Raw genomic sequence first — 27,623 nt, 5'->3', positions numbered from 1 at the left:
CCCCTGCTGCAACACACACTGAAGGGGACAGTTTTATTTTTGGAGTAGCCGTGAGCGCTGTGGCTCGCTCCCTAAGGCTCCAGTTCACTTCAGGATGAGCCCCGTGGCACCCTGAGCCGGGATTAACAAGCAGACAGCAGTTTGTCCCGACAGCCGCTCATCGAAGGTAAACCAGTCAAACTCAGTGTCTGTTGATTGACAAGCTGGTTGAACTGCAGCATGGTCGCGACCTTTGAGCCTGGTGCTAACCTGCCAATGATGCATAGGATTTGATAGAAGCATGTGTGCAATCTGAAATCTTAAACAGATGATGCGTATCAGACTTTTAACACGTGAGAGGAAGAGCTTGCTTTGCAGTCTTGTTGAATGTTTCTGCACAATTTATGCTGTTAAAATTAAATTAAAGCATGAATCAGCTGTTGCACACACACACACACACACACACTGAACTTGTTTCAGTTATTTTCTTGAACTTTTTAATCAATTTCAGTTGTACATTGGAAATACATTCTTCGTCTCTGGACCTCCCATCTGACATTGAACTGTTGTTTGCTTTGCAGCCTGTCAAGAAAAACACAAGCAACGCCTAAATATTGTTCCGGTATGTCCTGCTTGGATCTGTAAGGCTTATTATTAATAAAGACCTCGCCCTCAATTTTGAATAATCGAGTTCTTTTTGAGGTCATGGCACAGTTTTATCGCAAAGCTAATCTTACACTTTCCTCTTTTGAGCTGCTCCAATGAAAGCCTCCCTCATATCCAACCCCAGAGCCTTAAAAGGGGGACGTCTCATGTGTCAGCTGGCCTCCCGCTTTCACAGCCAGTGCAGGAGTCACTTTGACAACAAGGCTTCGTGTTAAACTTTCACTCAAAACTCCTCAAACAATCAGACCAATTAAATTTTGAGTCCAGGACATTCGCTCAGAGGAAATATTTTTTTTTATTAAATCAGCTTTTTAAATTCTACATTTTTTCTGGTCAAATTTCAGGAAAACATCCCAGTTTAATAATGTGTAACTTTCTCAGACAAAACTGCTGTATACAGTATGTGGCCCTACTAAAAATTAAAGATAAACATCACACTGAAACTCGAGGCTAAGCTCAAAGTCCGAGCAGCTCTGAGAGGATTTGGGCCTGCGATTGATTTCTAGCAGACTGAGGCTGTTTGTGTGATCGTAGGACAGCAGGCAGCAGGTGCTGGGTGTCAGGATGTTTGCTCTTATTTCCCTCAGTCTAAAATTAGACAGAAGACCTTTCCTACTGTCACCCAAAGATACTTAAATATTCAGTCAGAGAGAGACCGATATTTCCACGCGAGACAACCGGATAAAAGTAATTATTTGTTTAAAGGGAGCAAATCTTTCACTGTTTGACAGTTAATTTTAAATTAGCTTTTGGATTAAACTTGAGTCAAATTCAACTTCTATTTGTCTTTCTAATCTTGGGTGAAGAGGAATGTATGCTGCATTTATTGTCAGTTAATTATATTTCTGACCTTTACACTCTTTCTTACTGTTTTCTTACTGTCGTGTCAGTGATGGAGGAATTAGGAGCAATTTACTACAGCTCAAACTTTTAGCATCTTTAGCTCTAAATATGCTACTACTCCTCCTTCCTGAATGAACCTGGTCACCCTCCCGTACTGTACTGTATGTCCCAACCGTCTGTCTCTGAATTGATTTTTATTTTCTGCAGAGGTCACTTTTAAACCAGACTGTCTCCTTTAGATACTATTTTCACAACTAGTTTGTCATCATTTCAAAGTAGCCTTGCTATAAGTAACAGCTTTACATGCCTTTCTATTTACAATAGTGACGCTTCTTGTAGCCATGCTGCATCTTCAAGGATCCAATTAAGAGTTTTAAAACCTGCTAATGAGGCCGTTGTCATGAGAGCTCATGGTCTGCGAAAGCCAGCTGCAGGATTGTGCGAGACCCATTAGCACGAGTTAAATCAGTACAGTTGGTGGGCAGCTAAACACACTGTAGACTATGAGCTCACGTTCGCAGTAGATAACAAAGAAGGTGCACTTAGTAGTGAGAGATGAAACACAAATTTACTTCTTAATTACATTTAAATTGTTTATTAAAGATGTGCTACTTCTACGATTAATATTCACAAAATAAGCAGTCCGGTATAAACTGGAGAAAAATGACTTGGTGTTTTCTTCACTACCTGTTTTAAAGAGATACCAAAAGTTGCACAGGGAAAAAAAAGAAATCCAAACAACAGGATTGAAATACATTTCCAAACAAACATTTGAAATACAGAAAATGAAGAAGTGATAATGGCTAAAATGTGTGCTGTAATTAGTTGTTGTTTTTTAATTGTCTGAAGTCCAGCTTGTCTTTCACAAATCTTCATAGAACTGCCCAGCTGCAAAAGATAGAAACACATTTTATCAGTGATTATACTTACCTAACTTGTGACCAAAATGTATCCAAATAAAATATCTTTAAATCTTTCATCACATACAAACTCAGTGATTTAAAAAATATTATATCATACTCTTGCTCTGAATTCTTGATAAAATGGTTCCTAAGACAGAAAGCCAGTACGAGGAACATGTAATCCCTTTCATGAGAGATTTTTTGTCATCTCTGGTTTTTCTAACTTTGATTACAAAGACCCAAAATTTTACCTAGTTTAGTAACTTTGAAAGGGAAGTCTTGACTTTATATGACCAAATGGAACCATTTTTTTTCTTTTGTTGCGCAAATTTGATGAATCTAACTCTTAACATAAAAAGCCTCTTTTGGATATCAACATGACTGATTTTTGTCCATTTTGCTGTAAAAGTTCAGTATATTTCAGCTGAAGACAAAAACAACAACTGATTAATGGGTATATTCTGTCTTGCAGGCCTTTAAAATGCTTATGGATGTTGGATACAGTCATGGGCTAGATCCTGACCTTTCCCAGCAGTATCCTCCGCCTCTACTGCCAAAGCCGGGCAAAGATAACGCAAGGCTGCAAAAACTTAAGAAGAAGAGAGCCAAGAAAAAAGGTAGCCTATCCCAGACGCCTGTACCCTTTCGATCCTGTTTGTCGCCTGTCAACGAGGCAAGCACAGACCTCGAACACAGTGATCAGTCAAGCCCACCAAGGACCCCAGATTCAGCCTATGTTGCGGACTCCACAGTTTCCAGTTTCCCTTTTGGCTCCTTCTACAATCACCCTGCCTCTGCATTCCCTCATCCTCAGATCAGTCCATATGGCCAAACAGGCAGCTACCCCCCTCAGCCTTCCATAGCTCAAATCAGGACTTCTGAAGAGCAGGTGGCTCCGCTGTATGAGTGCTCCTCTTTCTTATTTGATGACGTGACACCTTTCAAGATGACACCTTCAGCTTCACTGCCCCCATCACCACCTGAGCAGCTTCCAGCAACACCTCTTCCTTCTGCCTTCAATGTAAACATGACACCAAATTCCCATGGGTCAGTCAGAACAGTACCCCCAGTTGCTGTGTCGCAGTCCAGCACTAAAATATCAACCCACAGCCTGACCCTATCCCCAGCCACCCCTAACTCTGGCCCGGGCCCAGCACCTTCTCAAGTTGCAGACCTACCTCCTCTTCCAGCGCTGCTATCGGTTTCAAACACTCAGACACAACCTATTATTCCCAGCCAGAGGGAGACAAAGGCCAACTCAAGGGAATACCCTCAGAACCAGACAGTGTTTTGGACCGCCAGACCTACCAATAATGGCAATTCTGTTTTGAGCCAAATGTCCCCGGAGATAACCGCTTCAAAAATATCACTTGTTGAAGCAGTGAAAGAGACAAGACCTGAAGCCACACAAACCAGGATTTATACATCAAAGGCTACATTTTACGAGATTTCTAAACCTCCCTCCATGCAGGACCTAACAGTTTTAAACCAAACTAACCATGAAGCTTTGTCATCTACCGTACATGGCGAGAAAATAGCTGTGTCAGTGGTGAAATCTGATCGTAATCTGTATATGTCAAGGCCCCAATCTGGAAGACCCAAGACTCCCTCTTGTACACCAGCTCGAGTATCCACACCCTTTATTGAAATATCCAAACCTAATCCCCTTTTATTTGCAGCAAGTCCTGCTTTCACTTGCTCTCAAGATTTTCAAGCTCCTTTGATTCCCAAAGAGGCTACTCGACCAAAGTCAGGGATTCAAACTAGCAGTATATGTATGCCTCCAGCTGCCACCGTTGAACTCAACCAGACTGAGGTTAATGACAAATCTTCAATCAAAAACACTAGGAATTATAAAGAAGTGGAAATTCAAAATAAAGAAGGCAGTCAAAAACATTCTGAGCTCAACCCCAGAAATACTTTTGTGTCAAGTGTGAATGCACCTGCATCTGCTGTGGTTAAACCAACAGTGACAGAACCAGTCAACTCAAAACCACCATCAGTCCAAGATTCGGAAAGTGATGTTTCATTTTTGCCACAGGTTCCATCATTTTCCACCACACCAAAGTCTTCTAACCCTCCGCTTGTGAATTTGGTCCAAACTCCACCCAGTCCAAGTCCCTTTACATCCACTTATTATCCACCGGTGGTTGAAGCACGCAAGTCTTTGACGTCACTTTTGGGGACTCAAATGACATTAGCAGCCTCAAAGCCCAAATCCCGATCCATGTATTATGGACTTACACCAACTGAGTATTTGGCCTATGGTGGGATCAGGACTACTTCCTCTCATCAAAGCCCTGTACTTCCCAGGGTTGATAAAACCTCTGCAAACACACCACATTCAGATGTAGTTTTAGATGAACCCAAGGTGTCAAAGTCTGATGCAACAAAACACCTCAATGGACACCAAGATCTTCTGTCTTCAGTGGAGGTTCCTGGTATTAAAACTTTATCACCACCTGGGGTTCCTGAGGTTCCAGCTGAACAGATCGTTACACTCAACAAAGATGTGTTTGAGGAAAAGCAGTCTGAAGCTCATAGTATTGGAATACATTCAAATGAAACATCTATCGTGGACACAATAAAGCCTGAGCTTCCCTCTGGCTTGGCACAGAAAACAAAGCAACAATCATCAAGTGATGTATCCACACCAAAAGCCTCAAACTCTGATGCTTCAATATCAATACCTAAAGCAGGTGAGGTACACACACAAAGTGCGGCTATACTTTCTATAGAGGCAGTGCAAAACACAAATCCATACCTGGCTGATAACAATACACTGCTTAATTCTTTCTCATCTTTTGTCAAAGAAGATTCAAAAATACAACATACTGCAAAAGTGATAGATGTCATAGACAGTGCTAACAATTGTGAGGAAATTCCTAACCATGTAGATTCCAGGGTCGCCAATGCAAAACAGAGACAAACTGAGATAGCTCCAGTCAAGTCTAACCAAAATGCTGGTTTAGCTAGTCAGCCCATCGGTAATGGTTTCTATGTCCCACTCACTGCCAGTCTAGTTGACCATAAGAATATGGCTGTTCAATCTCTTGCAACTGAGTTAGAACTCAAATCCTCAGGGAGTGCCAACACAAATGGTGCATTCAAATTGGGAAAGGATCAAGCCACCAAATTAGTTTCAGAAACACTACTTCCTAGTCAAACAACTCCTAAAGAACTTTTAACCAAACAAGGAAAAGATCTCAATCCACATATTAAAGCCAGCAGTGAGGCTACTCTTACCAAAAATACAAACAATGGCAGCATTACAACTTCCATGGCTGCTAATACAGAATGTATCCCTGTCAAAACAAACTCTGAGCCACAGATCTTCAATACATTTGAGAACATTTCAGTGAAAGCTACAACTGAATCAATTTTGCAACATGAACCTGTCAGAGCATCAATATGTTCTGCACAGTACGGCATCTGCACTGTATCAGCTGCGGTTCAATGCATTAAAACAACCCAGCAGCTTAGTTCAGAAACGAAAGTTCATTTTCACGGAGGAGGTCTCTCTCTGACACCTTCAAAAGCACACAGTCTACCAAATACACTTCCTATAAATACTTACCCATTAGATAAATCTATCAAGGAAAACATGCAACCTGACCCATCTTTCACTGAAACCAAATCACCCAATATTTTAGACAATAAATTTCCATTAGATTTCAGTTTGCCCGCACCAGAGTCTCCTAAGACCATTAAAACTAGTGATAATGTAGTACTTAACACACCATGTAATGTAAGTTCCTATGGCCAACAAAACATAGCTCTGGGAGCAAGTATATACACAAACTCTACAGCTGAGAGCAGAAAACCAACTGAAAACAGTTTTCCGATGCCTGCTCAAGATGCAATGCTCCTGAGCAAAGTTACAACAGAAAACAAACTCCCCACTAACCATACAACTGATGTTAACAGAGTTAGAAATACACCAGTAGAAACGATACAACATCCGCAACCCACCAATGTGAGAGGAGGTTTAATGACTGGGAAAACACCAACAGAACATCTGCCAACTTTACCACCAACATCTTCTAGTCTTTCAAATGGAAACATGTCCAGCTGGGAAATCAAACCTCGCCACAAACCATCTGCAGAATTGCTTACTATTAGCAAGTCTTCCACAGACACACTCTCCCCAGGGCAACTAGGAGGCATTGCGGCTATTCAACAAATTAGACCTGTTGCAGAAACTACACGGATAAACAGTCCTAAATTAAATAATGTTCAAAGTGCTCCCACAATGGAAACAGAACTTCCAAAGAAGCTTTTCACAGAAGCTATTTTGCCCGTCATGACAGAGACAGGAGTTAGCAATAAACCGTCTTTTAATACTTTGCAGGTAAGTAAATCTCCCGTGCCATTTAGCCCTAACATGAGGCAAGTCACACCGAAAAGCCCTCAAATGAGATCAGACAGACTTCAGAGCCAACCTTCAGTAATGCAACCTGTTGATAAACGTGTTTACGGTACTGATGCTCAAACAAAGAACTATGCAATACCGGTGCCAAATGATAAAGAGGAAGCTAACATCCTTGCAAAGCTTAGATCTGTTGAGACATCTGCACCACTGGCTACTACTGAAAACAAAATTAAAGAACAACCCCCTTTCATTCAGCCAACCATCGTTAATAAGTCATTACCAAGTCCACCTGTAAAGACTAAGAATTCTACAACATCTTTTACTGAGACAACCACAGCTTCTTCTTTAATTAGCCATGTCATTGCTAAACAATCTAGTTTCAGCATAGAACAGAAAACCACTGAAAGAAAAAGTCAAATCATGTTGCCAGGAAATAATGTTCAAGATTTTGTTCATCCAATGACCCCTCAGACAGGAGTGAAGCAGTTCAGGGAGTCTATCCCCGAAACAACTAATTCTATGGAAAATAACGTTTCAAACACTCATACCAGAAATGCTAAATTACCACCTAGCCCTCCTACAGGAATAAAACGTTTGCCCACAATGAGAGCCTCCCCACTACCAGATCCAAGAATGCATAATATTCCTATCCGATCTAATACTCCAACGTTGCCTAAGTCTTCCCAAGTGCGTGTTTCTCCAAACCATAGCAGAGAACTTAAACCCCCCATCATTTTGAAAGACCAGGCAATCCCTCCTGTTTCACCTGTTCCAAATAATACCTCCAATAGCGCCGTTAAACCTCGAGCTAAGTCAAGAACAGAGATGATCCCAAAACCTGACGCAATAGTAACTACCAATAATCACATTACAGTTCCGACTAACATTACGGAAGTAAAAGAACTATCCCAAATACAAAAGACAAAAACCAACATAGCAAAAACTGATCTTGCTCCCAATCCTCCCAATACTGTTTTAATCAGTAAACCTATGCTACCAGCACAACCTCCCATTAAGCAGGTTGAATCAAGACCTTCCTCTGCCACTGTAGAAACTAAGCCCTCAGTTGTAACAAATGATACTTTAAAGTCCTCCCCAGATCCAGTCCAGACTAGCTTGCACACCAGTTATGTTCAGCAATCGACAGAGCCACCAGTAGAGAACAATTCCTGTGCAAAGCCAGCAAAAGATACTGTCATACAACCGTCCATAGTAACAGCCGCTGTGATTGACTCTGCCACTCCTGCCTCTCTGCCTCAGGCCTCAGTCTCAGTCAAAGCTCCATCCCCAAACAGAGGAATGTCACCGCCATCTCAGCAAAAAACTGGACTCAAAGCCAAGGACCTTGTGACGACCAAAACAACAGCAGCACCGACGGAATCCCAGACGGTCGAACCCTCCACGAAGTCAGCGACATCAACTGCATCTTCAACTGCTGACAAGACGACGGCAAAAGCAGAGACATCCTCTACAGCCTCTGAACTCAAAGCAACCAAAAAGCCGAAAGGTCTGAAGGGTAAGCTCAGCGGATGGACACGGCTCAAAAAACACATGGTTGTTGAACCAGAGGAACCAGAGTTTCCACAGCTGGAGGCCAAATCTCAAGTTGATTCCAGCGGCAAGAAGGAGAAAGTAGATCAAGGAGATAATGATTTCCCATTGACAGACCAATGTGCCAAACAAGAGGTGGCAAATAACCAAAGTGGTCCTGTTGCATTGAAGATGTGGGACGCCCTCCTCTTTCAGATGTTCTCAACCAAGGACCGGATCTTGCAACATATCAACGCCACAAAGAAGGATTCAGAAGAGAAAAAGGTATCAAAAGACAATCAAGCAGAAGTCCCCTCATTCGTCAATCGTCTGCCAATTTTGCTTTACAGCCCCCGTTTTGATGCCCGAAAGCTAAAAGAGGCGGCTGAGAAGCCTCTGACAAAAATAGCAGCTGTGTTTGAGAGGGGGCTGATAAAACGCAAATGTCAAGAAGAGGAACACAAGGACTTCAACAGAAAGGCAAGAGGATTTGGTCCGACAAAAAATGCAGATGTGTAACTTGTAGCAATGCAAAAGTTTGTTTGGGATTGTTATATGATAAGTGATGTGTTGTTTCACTGTTATGTAATTAATCATTAGTCAAAAAAAAAAAAGCTTGCTCAGTTAAATGAGGGAGTCGTATAAGAAAATAGCATACATACATTTGTAGTTCAGGAACAAATTTAAATTCTGAAGGGAATAATAGTAAATGTTTAATTGATCACAGTTCAAATACAATCATCTTAAGTCAACGTCGGGACTTAATATTTGGTATGATCCTTCAATTCAAACTAAAAAGGCAAAGTTTTATTTCACAGGAGGATTAATTAACATACTCCGTAACGGTCCTTGGTTTGAGTTTTCCTTTTTCATCGAGTGTTGCCTTTGATTGAATGCATGAACTGTAGATACTTTGATTTTTAACAAATTGATTGATTTCATCCTTTTCTATTTTTCTAAATAAGCTAGCTTTTAGTATACACTGCTGGTAGGCAGTTTTTTTTTTTTTTAAAGATCTGTGATAAATACGGCTTTTACATTCCTGGAACAACAGGGCAGATGGATAATGAAAGAAGTGAAACAGATGGTTGAAGGTCAAGATAGAACAGGTTGCTTGACAGTAAGTCAGGTATGGATGGAAACACGAGTGGATTTTGAGGCTTTTGATCAGGGGAAGAAACTACAACCACATCTTGTATGGCTTGGTAATGTAAATAATACATCTTGTGTTTATAAGTCAAGTATCTGCTTCGGTCAATTGATGCTCAAAAAACCCATTGTTAACTCTAGGTATGGCAACGTTGGACACGCTGTTGAGTCGCTCCATTGTTCTTGTCTTCACTAAAATATACCAACAACTTTGTTCTGGATTGCTGATACATTTGCAAATGTGTCATGATCCTCAGAGTATAAATCCTTTTAGTGTCCCACTGATTTAGTTTCTGAGGTCATCATCGAAACAAATTTTAATTTGTCAAAAAAAAAAGAAAAAAAAAGGGGTCTCTGCTGGCGTGGCTGCGTAAGTAATGACATTCCCATTAAGATCAGCTGTACTTCCTGTGTGGTGCTAAGGAGTTTTGTGGTGGATCGTGTACCTGCTGAACACCAACATGTTAGCATCTTCACAGGGACAATGCTAGCATATTGGGGGGTGGAGACCTAAACAATCCCAGAGTTAATCCCTTTATGATCATAAATCCAAGCAGCATTATAAATTATAGATGTGTGTGACCTGATTGAACAGAAAGGACTTGTGAAGAATATGGCAGAGTTTAGATTGCATCTAGGATGTGGAAGTGAAGACCAATGAATGATGATGAAGCTGATGATGAAGATGAGGATGTACATGATACGTTCTGCTGAAGTAAGAAGGAGTAATAGCTGGGAAAGATGCTTGATAAAGAGCTTTGGATGATTTAGATGCTGCTGTAGCAGAAATTAGCGTGTTGATGTTAATTTTGACCCTTTCTGTTGCTATGTTGAATTTTAAAAACGTTTGCCTTATAATAGACGTCCTGATCTGGGGTCAACTTAGGTGAGGGGGACTTTAACCCCCTGGAAGCTAACCATATAGCCTTTTAATACACTGATGCTTCATTCAGCATTTCTTTTTGTTCACTGTGTGATTCTTAAAGATTCATAAAGTTGAATGTGAAACTCTCGTTCTGTATATTTCATTTATTTTATCCTTCTTTAAATTCTCGAGTCAGTGTTTATAAAACGAACAAATTTTAGTTAAATCAAATAAAAATTCTCACTAAATTTCTTTACACACAAGAAAAAGAAGGGACGAGGTTTTTGCAGAAAGGCAGTAAAAAAGTATGTTTTACTGAGTCATGATATTTAAGAAAAGAAGTTAATGGATACTTAAATAATAGAAGCACAAAGTTAAAAATGATTCCAACATTACACAGACATAAAAACATGACACCCATCCTCGGCTGTTTCTGAGTAAAGGATGCTCGATCGTTCTCACCTGAAGGACAGTTTGCGTCTTCACCGGAGTCGTGATCGACAGAAACCTTCTCGTACTTGCCGTGACCCGTCACCACATACTTATATCTTTTACCGGCTGAGCCCTCCTGAAAGTCACATGATCGAATGACGTTTATCAGAGACACCTTCACTAACATTTACACTGTGGCTTCATTGTGCTACGGTGGCTGGGAAGTGCAAAACAAAAGTACAAAATGCATAACCATCCAGACAAATTTATGTTTTGGAAAACATTTATATATGCTGTAAAAAATACAAAAATAAAACATGTTTATAGAGGACGAAACAAATTTACATTTTTGAAAATGAGTTGATAAGATGCAAACACTTTGCAAGAGGCAGAACCCTTTACAAATTTACAGTAAGGGAATTAACCAAACACCGGAAGTGACCAAGTTTATTTTGGCGGAAAGTATGTGTGAAATGTTTTATTCAGAGTTAATGGTGACGTTTGCTTTGTCCTTTTTAAAAGGGATTTAGCTTTTTCAATTTTGTTTTCCAGAATGTAAATTTGTATTTGCAAAACTTTATAATTTCATCCCTACAGTGAAAAAGAAACAGATTTGTCTTGTTTAAAATTCAACCAGGTTTCTTTTCCTGCAACCGCAGCAGCACACAGACTGCAGTCTGTGAGCTCAGACGATAATGAACTGTGCAGTTACTGCTGCAGCCAACAGGGGGCGGGCTTTCACTGACTGCGCTGTGGAGTTGAAATGATTTACACCAGATAAAAAGAAGCTGGGTGTGGTTGCATGAAGCTGACTGCACCACAGAAAAATACAGACTGAAACCAAACTGAGTGAGTCAAATACAACCAAAATAGAAAATCACATTCTGAAGTTTTAAATGTGAACAAAATGTTGGGACTTACTGAGGATCTGAAGGGCGAGCTGCAGCGGCTGGCGTCTTCACTTCCTTTCACCCACTGATTGATCAGATCAGCCACGCCAACTTTTAACCCGTCTGCATCCTGCCAAAAAAAAAAAAAACGAAAAAAACAAAACAAAACAGGGGCGGCGTTTTTAAACCTGCTTCATAATCCTGTTTCTAAGAGTTTCAGTGAAATCATTAAAAGTGAAAATGAAGCTGAATTCACAACATGTAAAATAAATACGTCATTCAAACATCTCAAAACTCAACCTACACTTTCCCTTGTGTTTGACGTTTAAACGGTCAGTGGCAGCCAAACATGCATAAAGAACATTTTACGATTTCAAGCCCACTTGAACCTGAGTTATTATCATGTGTCATAAGCAGAGACTGTAAATATGAATGTTTGAAGCCTGAGTGACGTCCGCCATCTGTTCCTGCAGGGGGCGCTGAGGATCATCGGCAGCAGCCGCCATGTTGAAAATGCTGTCTCAGCCTCACTTTCAGTCAACAGGCTGAGAGCTGGAGCTGAGGCAGGTTTTAAGGATATTTGTTTCTTGCGTCTGGCTGTAAGTCGTCCGCATGATGGATAAAGATAGATACAAACCTTTGATGGCGTGACCGAGACGCTGGACTGGTTCCAGGCCTCTCCGACCTCGAACAGATTCTTCTTTGAAGAGACGGGTTCAGCGGGACTCGTCAGGTCTGTCGGCACCTGACCGCTCGACCGGCCTTCTTTTGAGGAGACCTGAGAAGAAATACGTTTTAAACGAGTTAAAGACGCAGGAACAGTAACACATACAGATTTGTTGCTTTTTTCTCTTGATTCATTGTTAACAGCAATTTCAATGCATCAATTTTTATTTTAAGGTCTGGACTGACTAAGAGGCTTCATCGCAAAAAACTAAAACATGCATTATTATAGGTTCATAAAAGACACCCACCTGAAAAAATAAAAAGCCATAATGATAATGGCTGTTTCATGACAAAATGTCCTAAATGAGGTCATCCAGCTGTTTCTACACCAAAGAGCACCTTCACTATACTTTGTTTGAACGTCCGACCTCTCTCGTTTTTACTTTAGTGGTTTTTCCCGTAACTTGTGTTTTTTATTATTCTTTAACATGGCTGCAGTGATGAGGTCGTCATAGCTTCCTTTTATGAGCCAAAGAGAAGAAACAAACATGTTGAGAGTCACTCGGTGGGGTTTGTACCTCGAGGGCGTGTGTGTACTGTTCCAGCTTCTTGTTAATCTTGGAAACAGGAAGAGGCGGCGGCGTCTTCTTTGTGCAGCTGGTGCTTTAGAAAAAATGAGATTATTGTTCAGGTAAATTCTTCAGCCGACCCAAAAAAAGGTTTAATACTTGCACAAGTGTCAAACAATTGCTGAGTGTGCACATATTGTCTCTCAGGAGCTAAAGTTGAAGCTTGATCCAAAAGGTCAAACAACCAAAGTCCCACCCATAGACAGTAAATATGAATGTTTGAAGTCTGAGTGACGTCAGCCATCTGGTTCCATCAGCAGCGGCCTCCATGCTGGAAATCCTGTCTCAACCTGACTTACAGTCAACGACATTAAAGACAGTTTTTTTTTGTCTCGCTGCAAATGTTTCTGTCTTTTTTTGTGTTTTGTTCTGCAATGTCGGGATTTTTCTGTTCTGTAATTTTGAAAATTTTATATAAAGACAGTTTTGAACCGAAGAAGGCTTTCGGAGGTGACAGAAACTTCTTTGGATCAAGCTTCAGATTTACAACAGTCCGGATCACTGAGAACCTGCACACAGCTTTCAGGGGAATTTCTTTTGTCTTTTGAATTTGTTGCTTTTGTTCTTATTTAGAGTATTAAACGAAGAAATGTTTCAAAAGTTTGAGCATTTAGTAGAAATGTTTGCAGACCTTGACAAACACAGACTCACCTCTTCTTCAGAGACTCCGTTCTCTCGATGATCTGAGGGAAGAATCCGGAGAATCAAGAATAAGACATGTATCACACACATGGGGAAATATAATATAATATAAAGCAGACTTTTTATTGAAGCGTGTTCCAGTCCTGAACTACAAACCAGAGCTGAGTTGTAGTTTCGAGTAATTATGAACAGATATCTTTTTATCTAGCAAAGTAGAAACTTGTGTTCTCTTTGGAGGGTTTAAGAAAAAAAACAAAAAAAAAACTTTAATCTGAAACATGTTGAAAATGGAAGAAGTTTTCAAATACTTAAATGAGAGGGGAAACATTTTTCATGCAGCACTTAAATGAACAAACTTACAAAGTGTTTACAAGCTGGACGCCGGATTAAAACATAGAAAAGACAGGAATGAGGACAAAAACAAACAGCAGTGTCCTCGAATTAGAGCTCTCAAACAATTTTTAAAACAACATTATTCAAAGTTTAATAACTTGTGTTAAACTTTACAACAGCTGTGCTTTCATTCTGTTTTTTTAACTAAGGGTACCTCACCTTTGGTTTTTATATAAAAAAAACCTGCTTTTTATTTTTAAAGCAACGGAAAAACAAAGTCGTTGCGGATCACAAACGGCTCAAATGGAAAACGTGAAAAGGTTGAAGTCATGATGTTGATTTGACTTTGGACTCGTTAACTGAGCGGTAATGAGACGTTCAAAGACACAGCTTTTTTTAATCCCTCTGATTACAGGGAGGCACTGCAGTGGCTCACCCATGGTACACCTAGCTCGTGATTAATGCGATTATTATATCTGACCTTAATCACGATGCGATCAGAGCTGACAGCGCTCATTTAAAACAGTGAGCTAGAATGGATAGAAGTCCCTGACACTCGTTCGCAGCAGCGCTCACCTTGCACTTGACGTCTGCTCTGCTGTTGGCTTCATCCTGCACAGAGACACAGATCAGTGTCAGCAGCTTCCTCCTGACAGGAACCCAAATATCAGAGCAGACAAAGTGTGACACACGAGAACTTACCGGGTAGAACTGGATGAGGAGTTTCTGTTGGAGACGCAGAGTGAGAAGAAACAAAACATCAACAGATGGTTTTAATGTGCTTCACGCTCACTGCAGCTACAAAACAGTCTGATGTTGTTTCTTGCATCGATGTGTTCAAGGTTTGCGGATAAACCGGCCTTTAGAAGAAACTCAAGGAATAAAACAGTCTCTTCTATGACAGACTGTTAATGTCACAGTAAAAACACCGGTCTTCATCCAAAGAGAACGCATCATGAATACATCATCCATGTGGTATTTTCCTGTAAATCATGGCAATACGTTTCGTAGTTTTCAGTCCAACTCCTATTAACCATAAAATCAACAGGATCTTTTACCAGCCTTTGAACGTTACAGTCATGAAAGTTGTGTATTTTTTACAGCAGGGTCTGGTAACCACAGCTGGCAGTATTATACAGTTATGACATGTTTGGTTGCTGTTGCTTTATTTGTGACTTAAACAGTGTATTAACTGTGTGCAGCGAGAAGAAGATTTAGCTGTTGGACAAAAATACTGAAATTTAAAAGTTCACGTTTCTGTTGAGCTGTTGAAAAAAAACATAACAGACACAGAAAGTTGTGTTCAAGTGTGTTACATATAAGTGTGTTTAAACGTGAAGCTGACTTTGGGTTGGCTGGATACCTTGAACGTGGGGCTCATGGGTCCGTAGCAGTTTAAAGTCTCCTCTTCTTCACTGCTGCAAACGGACTCTGCAGACCTCCTGCTCATCTCCTCACGCCTCCTGGCCTCGCCTGACCTCTGACACACAAACGCACAACACACATCTATCATCATCGCGCCACTGCTAAACCAGCAGGGCGTGAGGGCAAAACAAGTACAAACAGTATAACGTCATGTTTAACGTATCAAGTCGTGGTTTAAGCTCTCATGGCCTCCCGCACGCTCGCAAACAACAAGTGCTAAAAGAAATAATTTGTTAGATCTGACATCATGGCTGCACGTCTCGTTTCTACACTCTCTGTGCCAAACACGCATTCTTTCACTTTATTGCTTTCAGATTTATGAAGTGCGAGGTTTTTTAAAAGGCAGCCATGTTTTGCAGTGTCATGCTCCGTGTTTCAAACGCTGCTGGAAGATATGTTCGGTATCTACACGCTGCTTATTCTCAGAGTCTAAGAGTGTCGTCTGAGGACACGTCTTAACGGTGGCTTCAGGAGCTGGGGATCGAACCCCCGACCTTCTGGTTGAGAGTCGACCGACTCTGCCAAATGAACCAGAATCCGACCAGAGACCCGTCATAACACAAAGACGTGGAAACAGTCACTTTAGAAATCACCTCGATGAAGGTTGAAATTGAACATTGCAGAGATGTAATAGGAAAGCCAACCTCGTCTGGCATCTCCTCCTCCTCCTCCTCGTGTCCTTCCTCCTGTCTGAAGTGGAAGTCTTCCTTCACTTCATGTGAGAAGCTGAGCTCTTCCTCCTCCTCCTCCTCCTCCTCCTCCTCCTCCTCCTCCTCATCTCTGTGGCTCCGTGTGCTCCCTGCTGACCTCCACTCCCTCTGCAGGTCAGGTTGCACCTCCGTTTCTTCCTTCTGCTCGTCGTGCTTCGCCGCGCCGTCCACCCTGCAGGCCCCTCCTCTGTGGAGGCGAAGCAGGTGACCGGTTAATAAAAAAACGGGAGAAACTGCCACACGCACACCAGACGATCCAACAGCAAAAAAAACCAAGAACACACCGCGGCTTCATCGTCCCCGCCACGAGGTAGGACGTCCTGTCAGGCAGCCTGACGTCCTGCGGCAGGAAGACTGTTGAGCTGTAAGACGTCCTGACTTCTTTCCTGTTGCTGGACTGAAATGAGCCAGAAGAAGAGCAGGTAGGAACCTTTCAACTTTAAAGTGGAGGACGTTTTCAGATCCTTAACCGACTGATATCAGTCAAATATAACGTTTATAGTGTTAAAAAAAAGACAGGACTGTGCTGATCTGTACCTTCTGTGTAGGTCTTGAAGCTTCCTGTGACCGACTGCTTTCTTCCGGGTCACATCCCTCCTCCTCTTCTTTCTCCACTTCAGTCTCAGGCTTCCACTGTGGTGGTAAAGATCTCTGCACTCTGGCTCTGCAGGCAACCGGCACCTCCTGGTCGTGACGATTCTCCAACCTGTGACTCCAGTCACTGAAGCCCTCGTCCTCCTCCAGGACCAAACGGCAGCTGGGCTTCAGCTCCTCGTCCAGCCTGCGGAGCGAGTGGACAAGAGGGGACGCCATGCTGAAATGCTGATGCCAACCATGACATGGGTTTACAGCAAGTCGCAACCGTCACTGTGAGAAATTCTATTATATCGTATTATTATAATGAAAATAACTAGTAAGTGCAATAACCTGCAGTTCCTCTAGTGTCCACTTGAGGTTTGATCTAAAAGCCAAGAAATCTCCATATAAAAATGCCCAATTTTACAGCAGGACTAAAGAGGTTTATAGCCTGGCATGAAGAGCAGTTTGGTCTGGCGGGTTTAGAGGATCGACTGAAGGTGCTTTTGGGCTTTTTTGCAAAAGGATTCAAGCGTTCTCGTGTGTGCGTACGCTTAATCAAAAGGAATGAACGAATGTCAAGGTGCAGAGAAAGAAGCCAGACTGAATCCAGCCAAACACCCGGTTGTGTCTCCACTGTTTCTGACGAGGCAGAGTGTTTAGCCAGATGGCTGGCGGAGTCCTGTATCCTCAGGCTCCCTGGAAACAGAGACGGTCTCCATGGAAACGACAAACACTGTCGAGTGGCACTGTGGCCTCTTGTTCCAGGTGAGCTCACATCAGCAGAGTGGACCTCCTCTGCGCTAACAAAATGCCTAAAAAAAAAGCTGCTGTCTTTATGACTTCACTTAATTCAGCTTTAACAAAGAATTAATGAAACACAATCACGCAAACATACTTCTCACTGCTGCCTGGTGTATGCTCAGTCTCATGTGGTATCTTTTAACTTCCTGTTGTGTGATCATGGATCAGAGGGATGTAAGAGCACGGGCTGAAGAAAGTTACCAGGTAGCCTTTTATGTAACCCGAGGAAATAAAACATTTGGCTCATAAATACTTTGGTTTCAAGCAATCCCCCAAAAGTTTAACTTAATAATCTAATTTCCTTCAGTCTATAAAGACAGGGCGATGAAGTGAACAGTGTCACTCTCCCAGCTGCTTTGTGAACTAACAAACTGTCTCATAATCAAACCTTCCCGAACGCATGATGGAAAAACCATGAAGCTTATAATTAAACCAGCGAGCAGCTGATGAGAGAACTACATTTCCCTTCAGAGTGCTGCAATCAAGTCTGATCAGCAGCTCACAATCTCCGCTGATGATGAGGATTTTCCCCCTCATCACGTCGCTGAGCGATGAACCAGAGGCGTCTCTCGCTCAGCGTATTCAGCTGCAGCATCACTGGGCTGAACTGAAGCATCAGTTACACACACATAATAACAAGTCGCTCCCCTTTAATCAGCACCGCGGGTGTGGAGACGCAGCTGTAAACATCAAGTCCGTGTGGTGTTACACAAACAAATAAGTCACTGCTGCAACGGCAGATTTCAAAACAAAAGACTGACATCAACATTAGTACTTACTTATTACATGAATGAATACATTCTACTACTCCCACATCTACGCTGGGCCACAGGAACGACTTGTATTAAGAAAGCATGCAGCAAATTAAGACAAGAAGTCGATTAAACAGCAAATGCTCAAGTCTAAAACTAATGCAACTTCAGAAACTGAACTGAACTAATGCAAAAAAAGTCTTAATAAAGTGCAGTCACATCAAACGCACTGCAAAAACTATACATACAAAGGAAAACACATAATCTGAAAATATATCAACTGCAAATCGAGCCTCAAGCAGAAGTGCTCCAGGAGACGAGGAAGTGAAGTCTCTGATTGGATGGGAAAACATCAGCGCTTGTAGACAAGAGAGTAAAGCTACAACTTCTGCACTGAAGAGACTCAAAGTGAGTCCAGCCTGGACTTTGACCCCCGTTTCTGCCTCTGCTCATTCGGTCGGCCACTTCACAAATCTTTTAACCAATTTTGAAACTTTCTGGTAAATTTGATTCTATTTTTTTGCTCGAACAAAAAAAAAAAAAAGATGCCGAACTCGCGCTCCTTGTTTAGCTTAGATTTCAGATCAGCAGCAAGAGGGAACTCCTAAACTCCACTAGTTGACGTGCGGTGTCTTTGTTTGTTAAATGTGTCCATAAAAGTGTTAAAATGACACGGTGTGGTTTTAACAAGGTGGTCGACTGTTTCTTGGCTGTCAGCAGGAATGTCACGCTTAAAACAAAGGAAACATAAAACCTTAATTGAGCAATGGAGATAAAACCAGGCGTTGAGTAGAGCATGTAGTCAGAGCGGCTTGTTGTTTTGGAGACTTGTTACAATCTATTTCTAGATTTATGCTAAGCTAAGCTATGCTAGCTGCTGGTTCTGATTCCATTTACACTTTATAGATATGAGTTCTTTGAGTTCTTTCATTGTTTCCCAAACTATCACTAAGACACAAATCCATTTCACATGTAACTTTTTATGGGCCTTAAATGTGTCATCCTCATACTCACTCCATGTTGTGTGGGAGGTCGTCGTGTGGTGGGGGCTCTGGCCAGGAGGGACTCCCCTCTCCTCTCTGCTTCTCTCTGGCTCTCCTCCTTCTCTCCCGCTCCACCTCCTCAGCATCCTCCTGACTCCGCTGGGCCGTCACCCTTCAAACAAACATGGAGACCCGACAGGCTTTTCAGCACACTGTGACACCACCGAAAAGTTGGCAGTCCTCTGACACCAGCTGCCTGCTGTAAATACCTCAATCCCCAGGGGCTTTAAATGCTTCAATTGCACTACATGGCAAAGAGCGTGTTGACACCCTTACATTACAGCCATATGTGATTGTTAGAAATGTCATTCCAAAACCGTGAGCAGTAATCCACCGCTTTAACAGCTCTTCTGGTTTCAGTTTTTCCACAAGATGTTGGAGCCGAGCTGAAGGGATTTGTCCTGACTCAGACACCGAGTATTAAAGAAGTTCAGCTCTGATGTTGTGCGATAAAAGAGAAGTCATCCGAGTCAATCCCAGAAGTGTTGAAGAAGGTTGATGTCAGGGTTGTTTGCACGCCAGATAAGGTCTCTAAGCTGCAACTTGTGTGGCTGCAGTTCCTCCTCTGGCCACTTGAGGCTTATATGCGTAACATGTTTTTGTCTCTGTGAACAGAGACAGAACAAAAGATCTGAGAAGTATAAGCTGGGCTGAGTGAAATATCATGACTTTGTCTCTGCTCCCACATTACACTGAGGAAACCATTTCTTCAACAGGACGGCTTTGTGTTTGGAGACATGTTGAAGAAGTAGATCAGCAACACTTCAAGGTATCAAAGGAAAAGCTGATGCAGGTATACAGTACAGACTTAGCTGCTCTTGTGTCTCATTCAGTTATTTTGTCTGATCACGTTTAGTTTCCAGTGGGCCGGGCTTGATAACAATAAGTCTCTTTATTGTTCAGGCACATCTGGCGGAGCTGGAGCCAGCTGCTGTGCTGTTTCACTTAATTTAAGTCTCTGGAGGGTAACGAAGGAAGAGAGGGGAGGGAGGGGGAGGAGAGGTGAAGGGAAGGAGGAGGAGCAGCAGGGAGGATGGAGGGAGACCGTATTCCTGCCTGGCCAGAACTCCATCTCATCATGGAGGTCTGGAGAAAGTCTGGAATAACAAGGACTTTGGAAATATTCAGTCAGCCATGTGATTGGATGTAAGTTTGAAATCTCCTGGGACCACCCGTTATTGGGTACAAATAGCTTTTCCTAAGTCTGATGTCATTAGTTTTTCGAGGATAATTACAGTTTACAGCTTGGACCAGATTTGGGGATTTGCATGATAACACTGAATTAACCTTAAATGGTTGCAGAGATCTCAAAGAACGTGGTGCCAAAACGTCAGAGCAGACAAGAAAATGTAACAGTTAACATTTCCAGACCTGCTGAGAGACACAACAATAGAGTTGTTGTATTTGTGTTGTGATTCAACACAACAGCTCTGACTAATTGTGGAAGAATTAGTGACTTTTAGATGCAGAAGATGTCGCTCTTGAGCACCAGCATGAAATCCAAGGGCAACCCCTCTCTCCAGGTGCAGTGTTAGCATGCTAACGGTAGCGCTCTTTAGTTAGCTTGCAGCTTGAAATTGCACATCAATTTACACAAAATGGCCGCTGTTTAAAAACGTTTACGTGACATTCAAATGACATGTTTAATCATTGGCTTAAACAGCTTCATACACAAGATCCTGAACACGATGTAAACACAGCTCAGACAACAGCGCGGCAGGCGGGACTCGAGCTTCGCTCATTTTAGACGGTCATGACTCAGAGAGATATTTAAAGATACTTTTCTGCCATTTTTAATTGATTTTTTAAAATGTGGGAAACCACGGACATGAGGACAGCTTCAACCAGTGTTTACCGTTATAATCCTTCGAACACACACACTTTGTGTAAACTGACAATATTCAGATCCTCTGAAATGAACGGCTGACATGCACCGAATACTGAATCCACCAACACGCCGGTCTCAAGGTGATTAGCCATGTTTGTATGTTCACAACTTACCGCTCTGTATAAAGAAAAGTATGTGTGTGCGTTAATAGGCCGGGTATGTAACTACAGTGTTTTCAGTTGTTTTGTGGCTGTTTGCACGTCGGATATTATCAGAATGCTGCCGACTCGTCTGAACGCTGTTTTGGATTTTGTGTAAACGTGGCCTAAGTTTGGAACGAGTCTCTGAACAGAACAAAAAGCTGGACAGGTCCACTGATAAACTCAGATTCTGGATCGCTGCAGAATCGTGGAGAAGAAGAAGAAAAAAAACAGGCAAGCTTGTAGGTACTTATTAACACATAAAACATGCAGACTGTCCCCCTTTAACTGAGCAGTCGTCTAGATTTAATACGCAGTCCTTTTTACAGAACGATGATTAATGCTCCTGAAATATCAAGACATCAAACATTCGGTCGAATGAAATCATCGAATTGAAGTTTAAAAAGCTGATGTGAATGTCTCATTAGATGTGGCTGTTGAGGACACTGTCCATGTGCGTCTGTTAGCCAAACATACTGCGGTCATTATAATGTGGGAAAGTGACCTACATGAGATCATGCACAGCGGGGACGCATTGGGAGCCATATTGGACGCAGCGGGAGCTGGATTGGCAAGAGCCGGTCTTCAGTTTGCTGTAAATCAGTTGGATGTGTGATTTATTGGGCTGTTTAAGATTCTCTGTTAGATGTTTTTTTTTGGGGGGGGGAGAGAGGGTCAACTGGGGATGAGATAGTTTGTCTGGATCTCATCTTTTCTGTCTGAAATAAAACAAAAGTAAGGAGCTGGAATTCCTCTCAGGACTATGATGGTTCTGCATGCTTTAGAAAAAAAAATTCAAAATCATACTTGACCCTTAAAGCCTCCCTGAACAGATTTTATCTGGAATGAAATCAGCTGAAGTCTTTATGGGACCTTTAAGAGCCAAAAAGGCTGACAAGAAGAATATCAACGATTTCTATTTAGTTGTTTTTGTTTTCTGCAGCTGCTGAGTCGCTGCATGTAAAATGTACTCTCACTGTAGGAGATACGTTTAACAGTTCAAAGACAGCAGGATGAGATTTCTTTTAACCAGAAAAAAACATGACGACAGACGCAGGCCAAAGATCAGAGGAGAGATATGTTCGGCTTTTCATTCCCATCGGCGGCAAAAGATCGACACACAATGAACAGCCCTCAAAGGAACGAGCTCTCCAGAGTGTTTTCACAGAGAAAAAAAAAGTTGAAGCAAATGATGATCAGAAGTTTTTATTAAATTTAAATGTATTTAATTTTTCAAAATCAAAACTCATTCACGCAAAGACTTTATAATTTTCAGAGTAAGGGCCGCAGCATCGTCATCATGTTAATGTAAAAGCTTGTTTGAAGTGAAATGCATCAACAGAAAAGTTTAATTTTAGCTTTTCAGGGAAACAAGTATTTGTCTCATATTTAAATAAAATCTAAATAATCAAGCGAATACTGCGCCCATATTCCCAAAATTATAAATACTTTAGTATGTTTCTCTATACAAGCTAATCTTGTACCACACTATTAAAATCTACAATTATATAAAGGAGCAAGTAGATTTAAGAACGGGTTACGCTGATGACGAAATGCTTTTAATCTGTTCAGGATCAAACAGTCGTCAGGAGGCTGTTTATTTGTGTATACTGTCTGGAGCATTATTTAAATCTGACATAATTAGGTTCGAAGCCGATCTGAAGATCTGGGTTCGTTCCCTTGGGCAGCACAAACGCTGATGAGCAGTAATCACATCAGTGTATATGATCTCACTCGAACACTGATCCAAATGGCGTCCTCGCCGACGCTTTTGACTGTTTGCCCTTTCGCAAAATTACTCTTATTGTTTTCTTGGAATTGCGCTACTTTCTGAATTATCATCCTCACCGTTTCCATCCATCGTTTTTGGTTCTCCACTGTTACTGTCGCAACTCAACAGAGTTTGTTCATCTAGTCCAGGGGCCCTCGATAGGCGCACGTTTTAGTAAATCAGGCCCTAAGACTGGTTGAATATTACAGTATTACTGCATGAGTCAGTGAAAACATCTTTCTGCGTTCTAACCTCTCGCCATGTTTCAAAAGCATCTCCAACATTGATCCTAGCTTGAGCAGCTTTCTGCTGCTGGAGCTTATTAGAAACATACAGAGGCTTTTTAGCTCGGGTACAATCACTTCTATCTGAAGCAGTTCCACTGCCCGCTTCCATCGCTGCAACACCTGTTCACCTGATAACTGCTCTCATATCTGGCAAACCCAGGGGCGTCCAAAACGGCCTTCAAAGCCCCGCCTACCTTCTCTGGTCCAATCAAATCCAGAGCATTCAGGAGCAGAATCTAAAGTTAGAAGGAGGACATACTGGCTGCTGCATTGTTGTCAGAGAAGCTTCAACACAGCAGGTTTCCTTCATGATCACAGAGGAAGGTCATGTTATGATTTGATTAAGTAGAAATCTCTAAACTTTAGGAAAGATCTTGGGTTTTTACAAAATGACTTTTAAAAAAAGGACAAAAAGTGCTCATTAGCATTTTAATAGAACCATGATCTCTCTCCCTTTCTTCAGCAGATGGTTGTTATTGTCTAATATGAACCACAGGCCGGATGCTGGATGCAAACCAAACGCTCTGATGTTCAAGAGCAGCGCACAACCTCCACCCTAGTTTTCTCAAGAATATGCAGCCACTAAACTAAGATATGAAATGTGGCATTTACCTCTATCAACAACAACAACAACAAAAACATTAAAGTGCTGTATTTACAGGCAGCATGGTGGATGAGAAAAGGGTCTTTGAAGACTTTTTGGGGGGCTCCATGAATATCTGAGTGGTGACAAAATCCATGTCGAACCCACAGCTGAGGACAATTAGGCCCTTAACTCGCTCTAAAAAGCATTTCCAGAAGTGTAGGAAGTCATGAAGATTAATTCACGCAGCGATCCCTTTTGGGGGGGGGGGTCTCAACGGGACAGTCTGAACCTTCAGGTATCTCCAGAGTCTGCTGGGACATTTAAACCCGACGCTGAGAGGCATAAACGTGAAACGAGCAGATTTTTAGAGGAAATGTGACGGATACATCATTTTTTCCACCATTTACACAATGAGGCAATGGAGGCCTGAAGAACGGGGTAGTCTTTGTGTGAGTGTGTGAGTGAATGTGTGTATGTATGTGTGGGCAGAAGGGTGGAGGGGGGGGGGCGGGCGGGTTGAGGACTCAGCCAGATGATGTCATGGTCGTTAAGGAAGTTGCAGCAATAAAAGAAGCCATTGAACTCAGAGCTCGGTGTCATGTTCGGTGAAGTCACCCTGTTTGTTCCATCTATCACTCAAAAAAATAAAAATCACTGGCATTGAGGAACAGTAGTTTAAAGAGGGAGGCAATTATTGACAACTACATGAGAAATTAGCCTCCCGTGCCTTTTATCAAAGAATCAGTCAAATCTGCATCTGCAACCGTTTTCAGGATTTTTAGCTTAGCATCAGATTGGTGTTTTTTTGTTTGTTTGTTTGGGCTGTTTTTGATTTTTTTTTTTTTTTTTTTGGGGGGGGGAGGCGGGGGGCTTTTCATGCCTTTATTGAGAGGACAAAAGAGTGTCTAGAGATAGTGACAGTAACTGTCTAAGTTCAGACAGGAAGACTCTTTGTCATCACGGTCGGGTCTATATCATCTGTCTCACTCACATTCACGCCGTTATTCTCTTGAGATGTCAACCAGCTGTCTCATCTGTGATACTCATCTAATCAATTTCATGGCGTTCCTCCTTCATTGCGAGCCTATCGTCGTCCTGCTCCCCTTTTAAATATGATTCTTTCTCTGCCTTCAGTTTCTTTGTGCCGATGTTTCATTTTCGATGTTTCGTTCGAGTTTATCCGGCGTTCCACATGGCCTCATTCTGGGTCTCCTACTTTTTTCCTTTTCTTTAATGTTTTTTTATGGAAAGCAATGAGAATTTCTCGTGTTCTTTTGACTCCTTAATTGGCACTTATACTTCATAGAACAGTGAAGTCAATACAGGACAAACTTTCTCGTCGCCACTACCCAAATCTGTAGTCACAGTAAATCATAAAAAAATCTTTAATCCTCCCTGGAAAATCATATAGTTCAGCACTAATGAGCTTTGATATCCATCATTATATGTCTTTAAAGTTAAAGTATAGCTGTTTTGAGAGTTTAATGCTAAGGCAGAGGTTTATCTAAGCTCCAATGTTTGGATTTTTTTTTGTTTCAGTGATTTTCACTGATTGTTAGAAGCTGTAAATATGGCTGACAGTGCAGACGCTACGTCATGCTCTCCACAGACTGTAACCCCTACCTATGTAGCTCATGCAGGCACACTTACTCTGTCCTGGCATCAAACTCTTTAAAGTGTCAGGATCATCTGACCTGGAAATATAGCTGCAAAAAAGCTCTTGGTTGGAGTGAAAGATCAACAGTTTCTGCATGGAGGCAAAGTTAGAAGCTTTTCTCCACCTTCTTCCTGCAGACGTAAAGATAAAACCGATCATATCAATACCACGCTCCCTTAAATATTAACTCGAGCTGTCGTCTTCTGCACTTTCACACCTACACATTCACAAGCACTTCATCTATTCATACTCATTCACACACCGCCCAAGGACACATGTGGCTGCAGGAGCTGGGGATTGAACCGACAACCTTCCAGTTGAGAGACGACCGACTCTGCTAACTGAGACACAGCTGCACATACATGTGCAAAAAGATACATCTCTAGTTACCAGATCGGTCAAAAGTTTGTCAATGAACCGATCAAAGAACGTAAGACGGTGGTAAGAGGGGCAGATAATGACGATGAAATATTACTAATAACTAATATTATTAAATGACTGAAAGCTGCAAGTCCGTCCTTAATTATAGGGAGAGATCAATCGATATCACTTCCTCTGGCATTTCATTGATAGGTTATTTATTAAAGCATGACTTTTAAGTTTTTATTCTTTATATTTATTATTCGATTTTTACAAAACTTTTCATGCTCCTCAAATTTACTTTTTGAAAATAACACTGACAGTTCGTGGACACTGGAAATGACTTTTTTGTTGTTGTTGTTGCTGTTCGATGATGTACATTTTTCAGCGGCTGCTTGAGGCCCCCCTGCTGGTCTGGGGCCCCAAGAATCGCCTCTGTGGATTATTTAAAACGTCGCGGTGATGAACACTTGGAGGCGCCCCCCCCCCCCTCTGGCCTGAACGGACTCTAAATTAGCTTCTGCTGATGTTCACTAGCAGTCCACCCTCGGGTGTCTTGGCATTAATAGAGGCGCTTTTCAACAGGGAACTGACCTGGGGTCCGAGGTCAGCAACCGACCCCGAGGGCTGACAAGAGGGGCAACCCCTAATAAGAGCTGACAAGCAGTAATGAGGAGTTACAGTGTTGACACTTCACAACCAGTCAAAGACAAAATATACACGTTTTAGAGGTGAAATTTAAAGCTTGAGCCAAAGACAACTGGACTTGTTGAAATCAGGTGAAAACAGTGAAGAAGCTAGAAAACACAGGTACACAGACTCAGACAACATAAATACGAGAGTTCCCCAGGTGAAAAATGTCCATAAAACCTTCATTTAGAGAAAGTAGAACTCATCAGGGTCGTGATGGGAGTTCAGTCTTTTGAAGGACTTTGCTTGAGGTCGTCGGTATCTCGTGCTCGAGGGCTGAAACTCCCCGAACAGAGGACTCTGTAAGGCGTCTGCTCATAGTTTTGATGTTTGGTGTTAAAGCAGCTACACGGGTTCTGAAACTTGACTTTGTCATTTTCCACTCTGTGTTACTTTGTTTTTTTGTGCGACGGCTCAGATAAGTTTGATAATTTATTTTTATCGATGCAAAAAATAATTCGAGAATTAAATTAAAGAGTTTTAAAAATCAGGCAACAAAGGGGATAAAAAAGTTATTAGAGTGATGAAAACATTATGTTTGCATTTATTTTTTACTCTTTCTGCATCATCAGTCTGCTTACCTTTACCTGCACTAAAACAGACTGCAGGTCAGATTACTAAATAACACTCCTGTCATGTGCTATAAGAGTTTCTCTCACCTGATGAGGTTCTGCAGCAGCTGCCTGCTGGAGCCTTTCCTCCTGATGGACTCTGACATGCTGGACTGGGCTGCTCCTTGTCTTTGGTCCTGGTTCTGGTTGTCTTGTAACCTTAGGTCCCGGTCCCGGTCCTGGTCCTGGTCTGGAGGCTCAGAAGTTTCTCACAGCTGCTCTCCTGTTGTCCTGAGATGTTACTGTGGCTCCTGTTGCCATCTCTCTCTCTCTCTCTCTCTCTCTCTCTCTCTCTCTCTCTCTCTCTCTCTGTGTGTGTTCAGTCGCAGCTCTCTCCTCCCTCCATGTGGTTTTCATTGAAGCTTTCTGACCCCCCTCCTCATCACAAACAGGGGTCATGTGACTCTCCCCAGAGCCAGAGTAAG

General features: G+C 41.9%; 2 protein-coding genes across 5 annotated transcripts; one reads left to right on the top strand and one right to left on the bottom strand.

Moving 5' to 3' along the window:
- LOC306821471 (uncharacterized protein) lies at positions 1 to 10,454 on the top strand. Of its 4 annotated transcripts, none has more exons than XM_079339926.1 (3): positions 1 to 166; positions 561 to 601; positions 2,863 to 10,454. In XM_079339926.1, exon 3 carries the CDS (start codon positions 2,872 to 2,874, stop codon positions 8,809 to 8,811), a length of 5,940 nt encoding a protein of 1,979 aa, XP_079196052.1. In that variant the 5' UTR covers positions 1 to 166; positions 561 to 601; positions 2,863 to 2,871; the 3' UTR covers positions 8,812 to 10,454. The 4 variants fall into 4 exon arrangements, with proteins under 4 accessions (XP_079196052.1, XP_079196053.1, XP_079196051.1 ...); XM_079339927.1 differs by lacking the exon at positions 561 to 601 and having other exon boundaries at positions 2,863 to 5,089; positions 8,023 to 8,333; XM_079339925.1 differs by lacking the exon at positions 561 to 601.
- Positions 1,561 to 27,407, bottom strand: LOC306821472 (uncharacterized protein). Its single transcript, XM_079339929.1, has 14 exons — positions 27,247 to 27,407; positions 19,180 to 19,320; positions 16,571 to 16,814; positions 16,318 to 16,430; positions 15,968 to 16,220; positions 15,262 to 15,378; positions 14,601 to 14,624; positions 14,475 to 14,510; positions 13,575 to 13,606; positions 12,873 to 12,957; positions 12,266 to 12,406; positions 11,660 to 11,758; positions 10,769 to 10,874; positions 1,561 to 2,376 (listed from the first exon to the last, which is right to left on the bottom strand). Exons 1-14 carry the CDS (start codon positions 27,303 to 27,305, stop codon positions 2,351 to 2,353), a joined length of 1,476 nt encoding a protein of 491 aa, XP_079196055.1. The 5' UTR covers positions 27,306 to 27,407; the 3' UTR covers positions 1,561 to 2,350.
- Positions 27,408 to 27,623: the final 216 nt, after the last annotated feature.

The sequence above is a fragment of the Symphodus melops genome, assembly GCF_947650265.1.
Source record: "Symphodus melops genome assembly, chromosome: 3".
Lineage (NCBI taxonomy): Eukaryota > Metazoa > Chordata > Actinopteri > Labriformes > Labridae > Symphodus > Symphodus melops.
The sequence above is the reverse complement of the archived record's forward strand: the minus strand, read 5'-3'. Positions and strand labels throughout refer to the sequence as shown.

What these genes read in the sequence shown, in the direction of transcription:
- LOC306821471 (XM_079339925.1), top strand. Translation starts at nt 2,872, where the DNA reads ATGCTTATGGATGTTGGATACAGTCATGGGCTAGATCCTGACCTTTCC.
- LOC306821472 (XM_079339929.1), bottom strand. Translation starts at nt 27,305, where the DNA reads ATGTCAGAGTCCATCAGGAGGAAAGGCTCCAGCAGGCAGCTGCTGCAG. An exon ending in TCCTCATCCAGTTCTACCCG is followed by an intron (nt 14,511 to 14,600) that starts GTAAGTTCTCGT and finishes GTCTCTGTGCAG; the next exon opens with GATGAAGCCAACAGCAGAGC. An exon ending in TCTCGGTCACGCCATCAAAG is followed by an intron (nt 11,759 to 12,265) that starts GTTTGTATCTAT and finishes TTTTTTTGGCAG; the next exon opens with GATGCAGACGGGTTAAAAGT.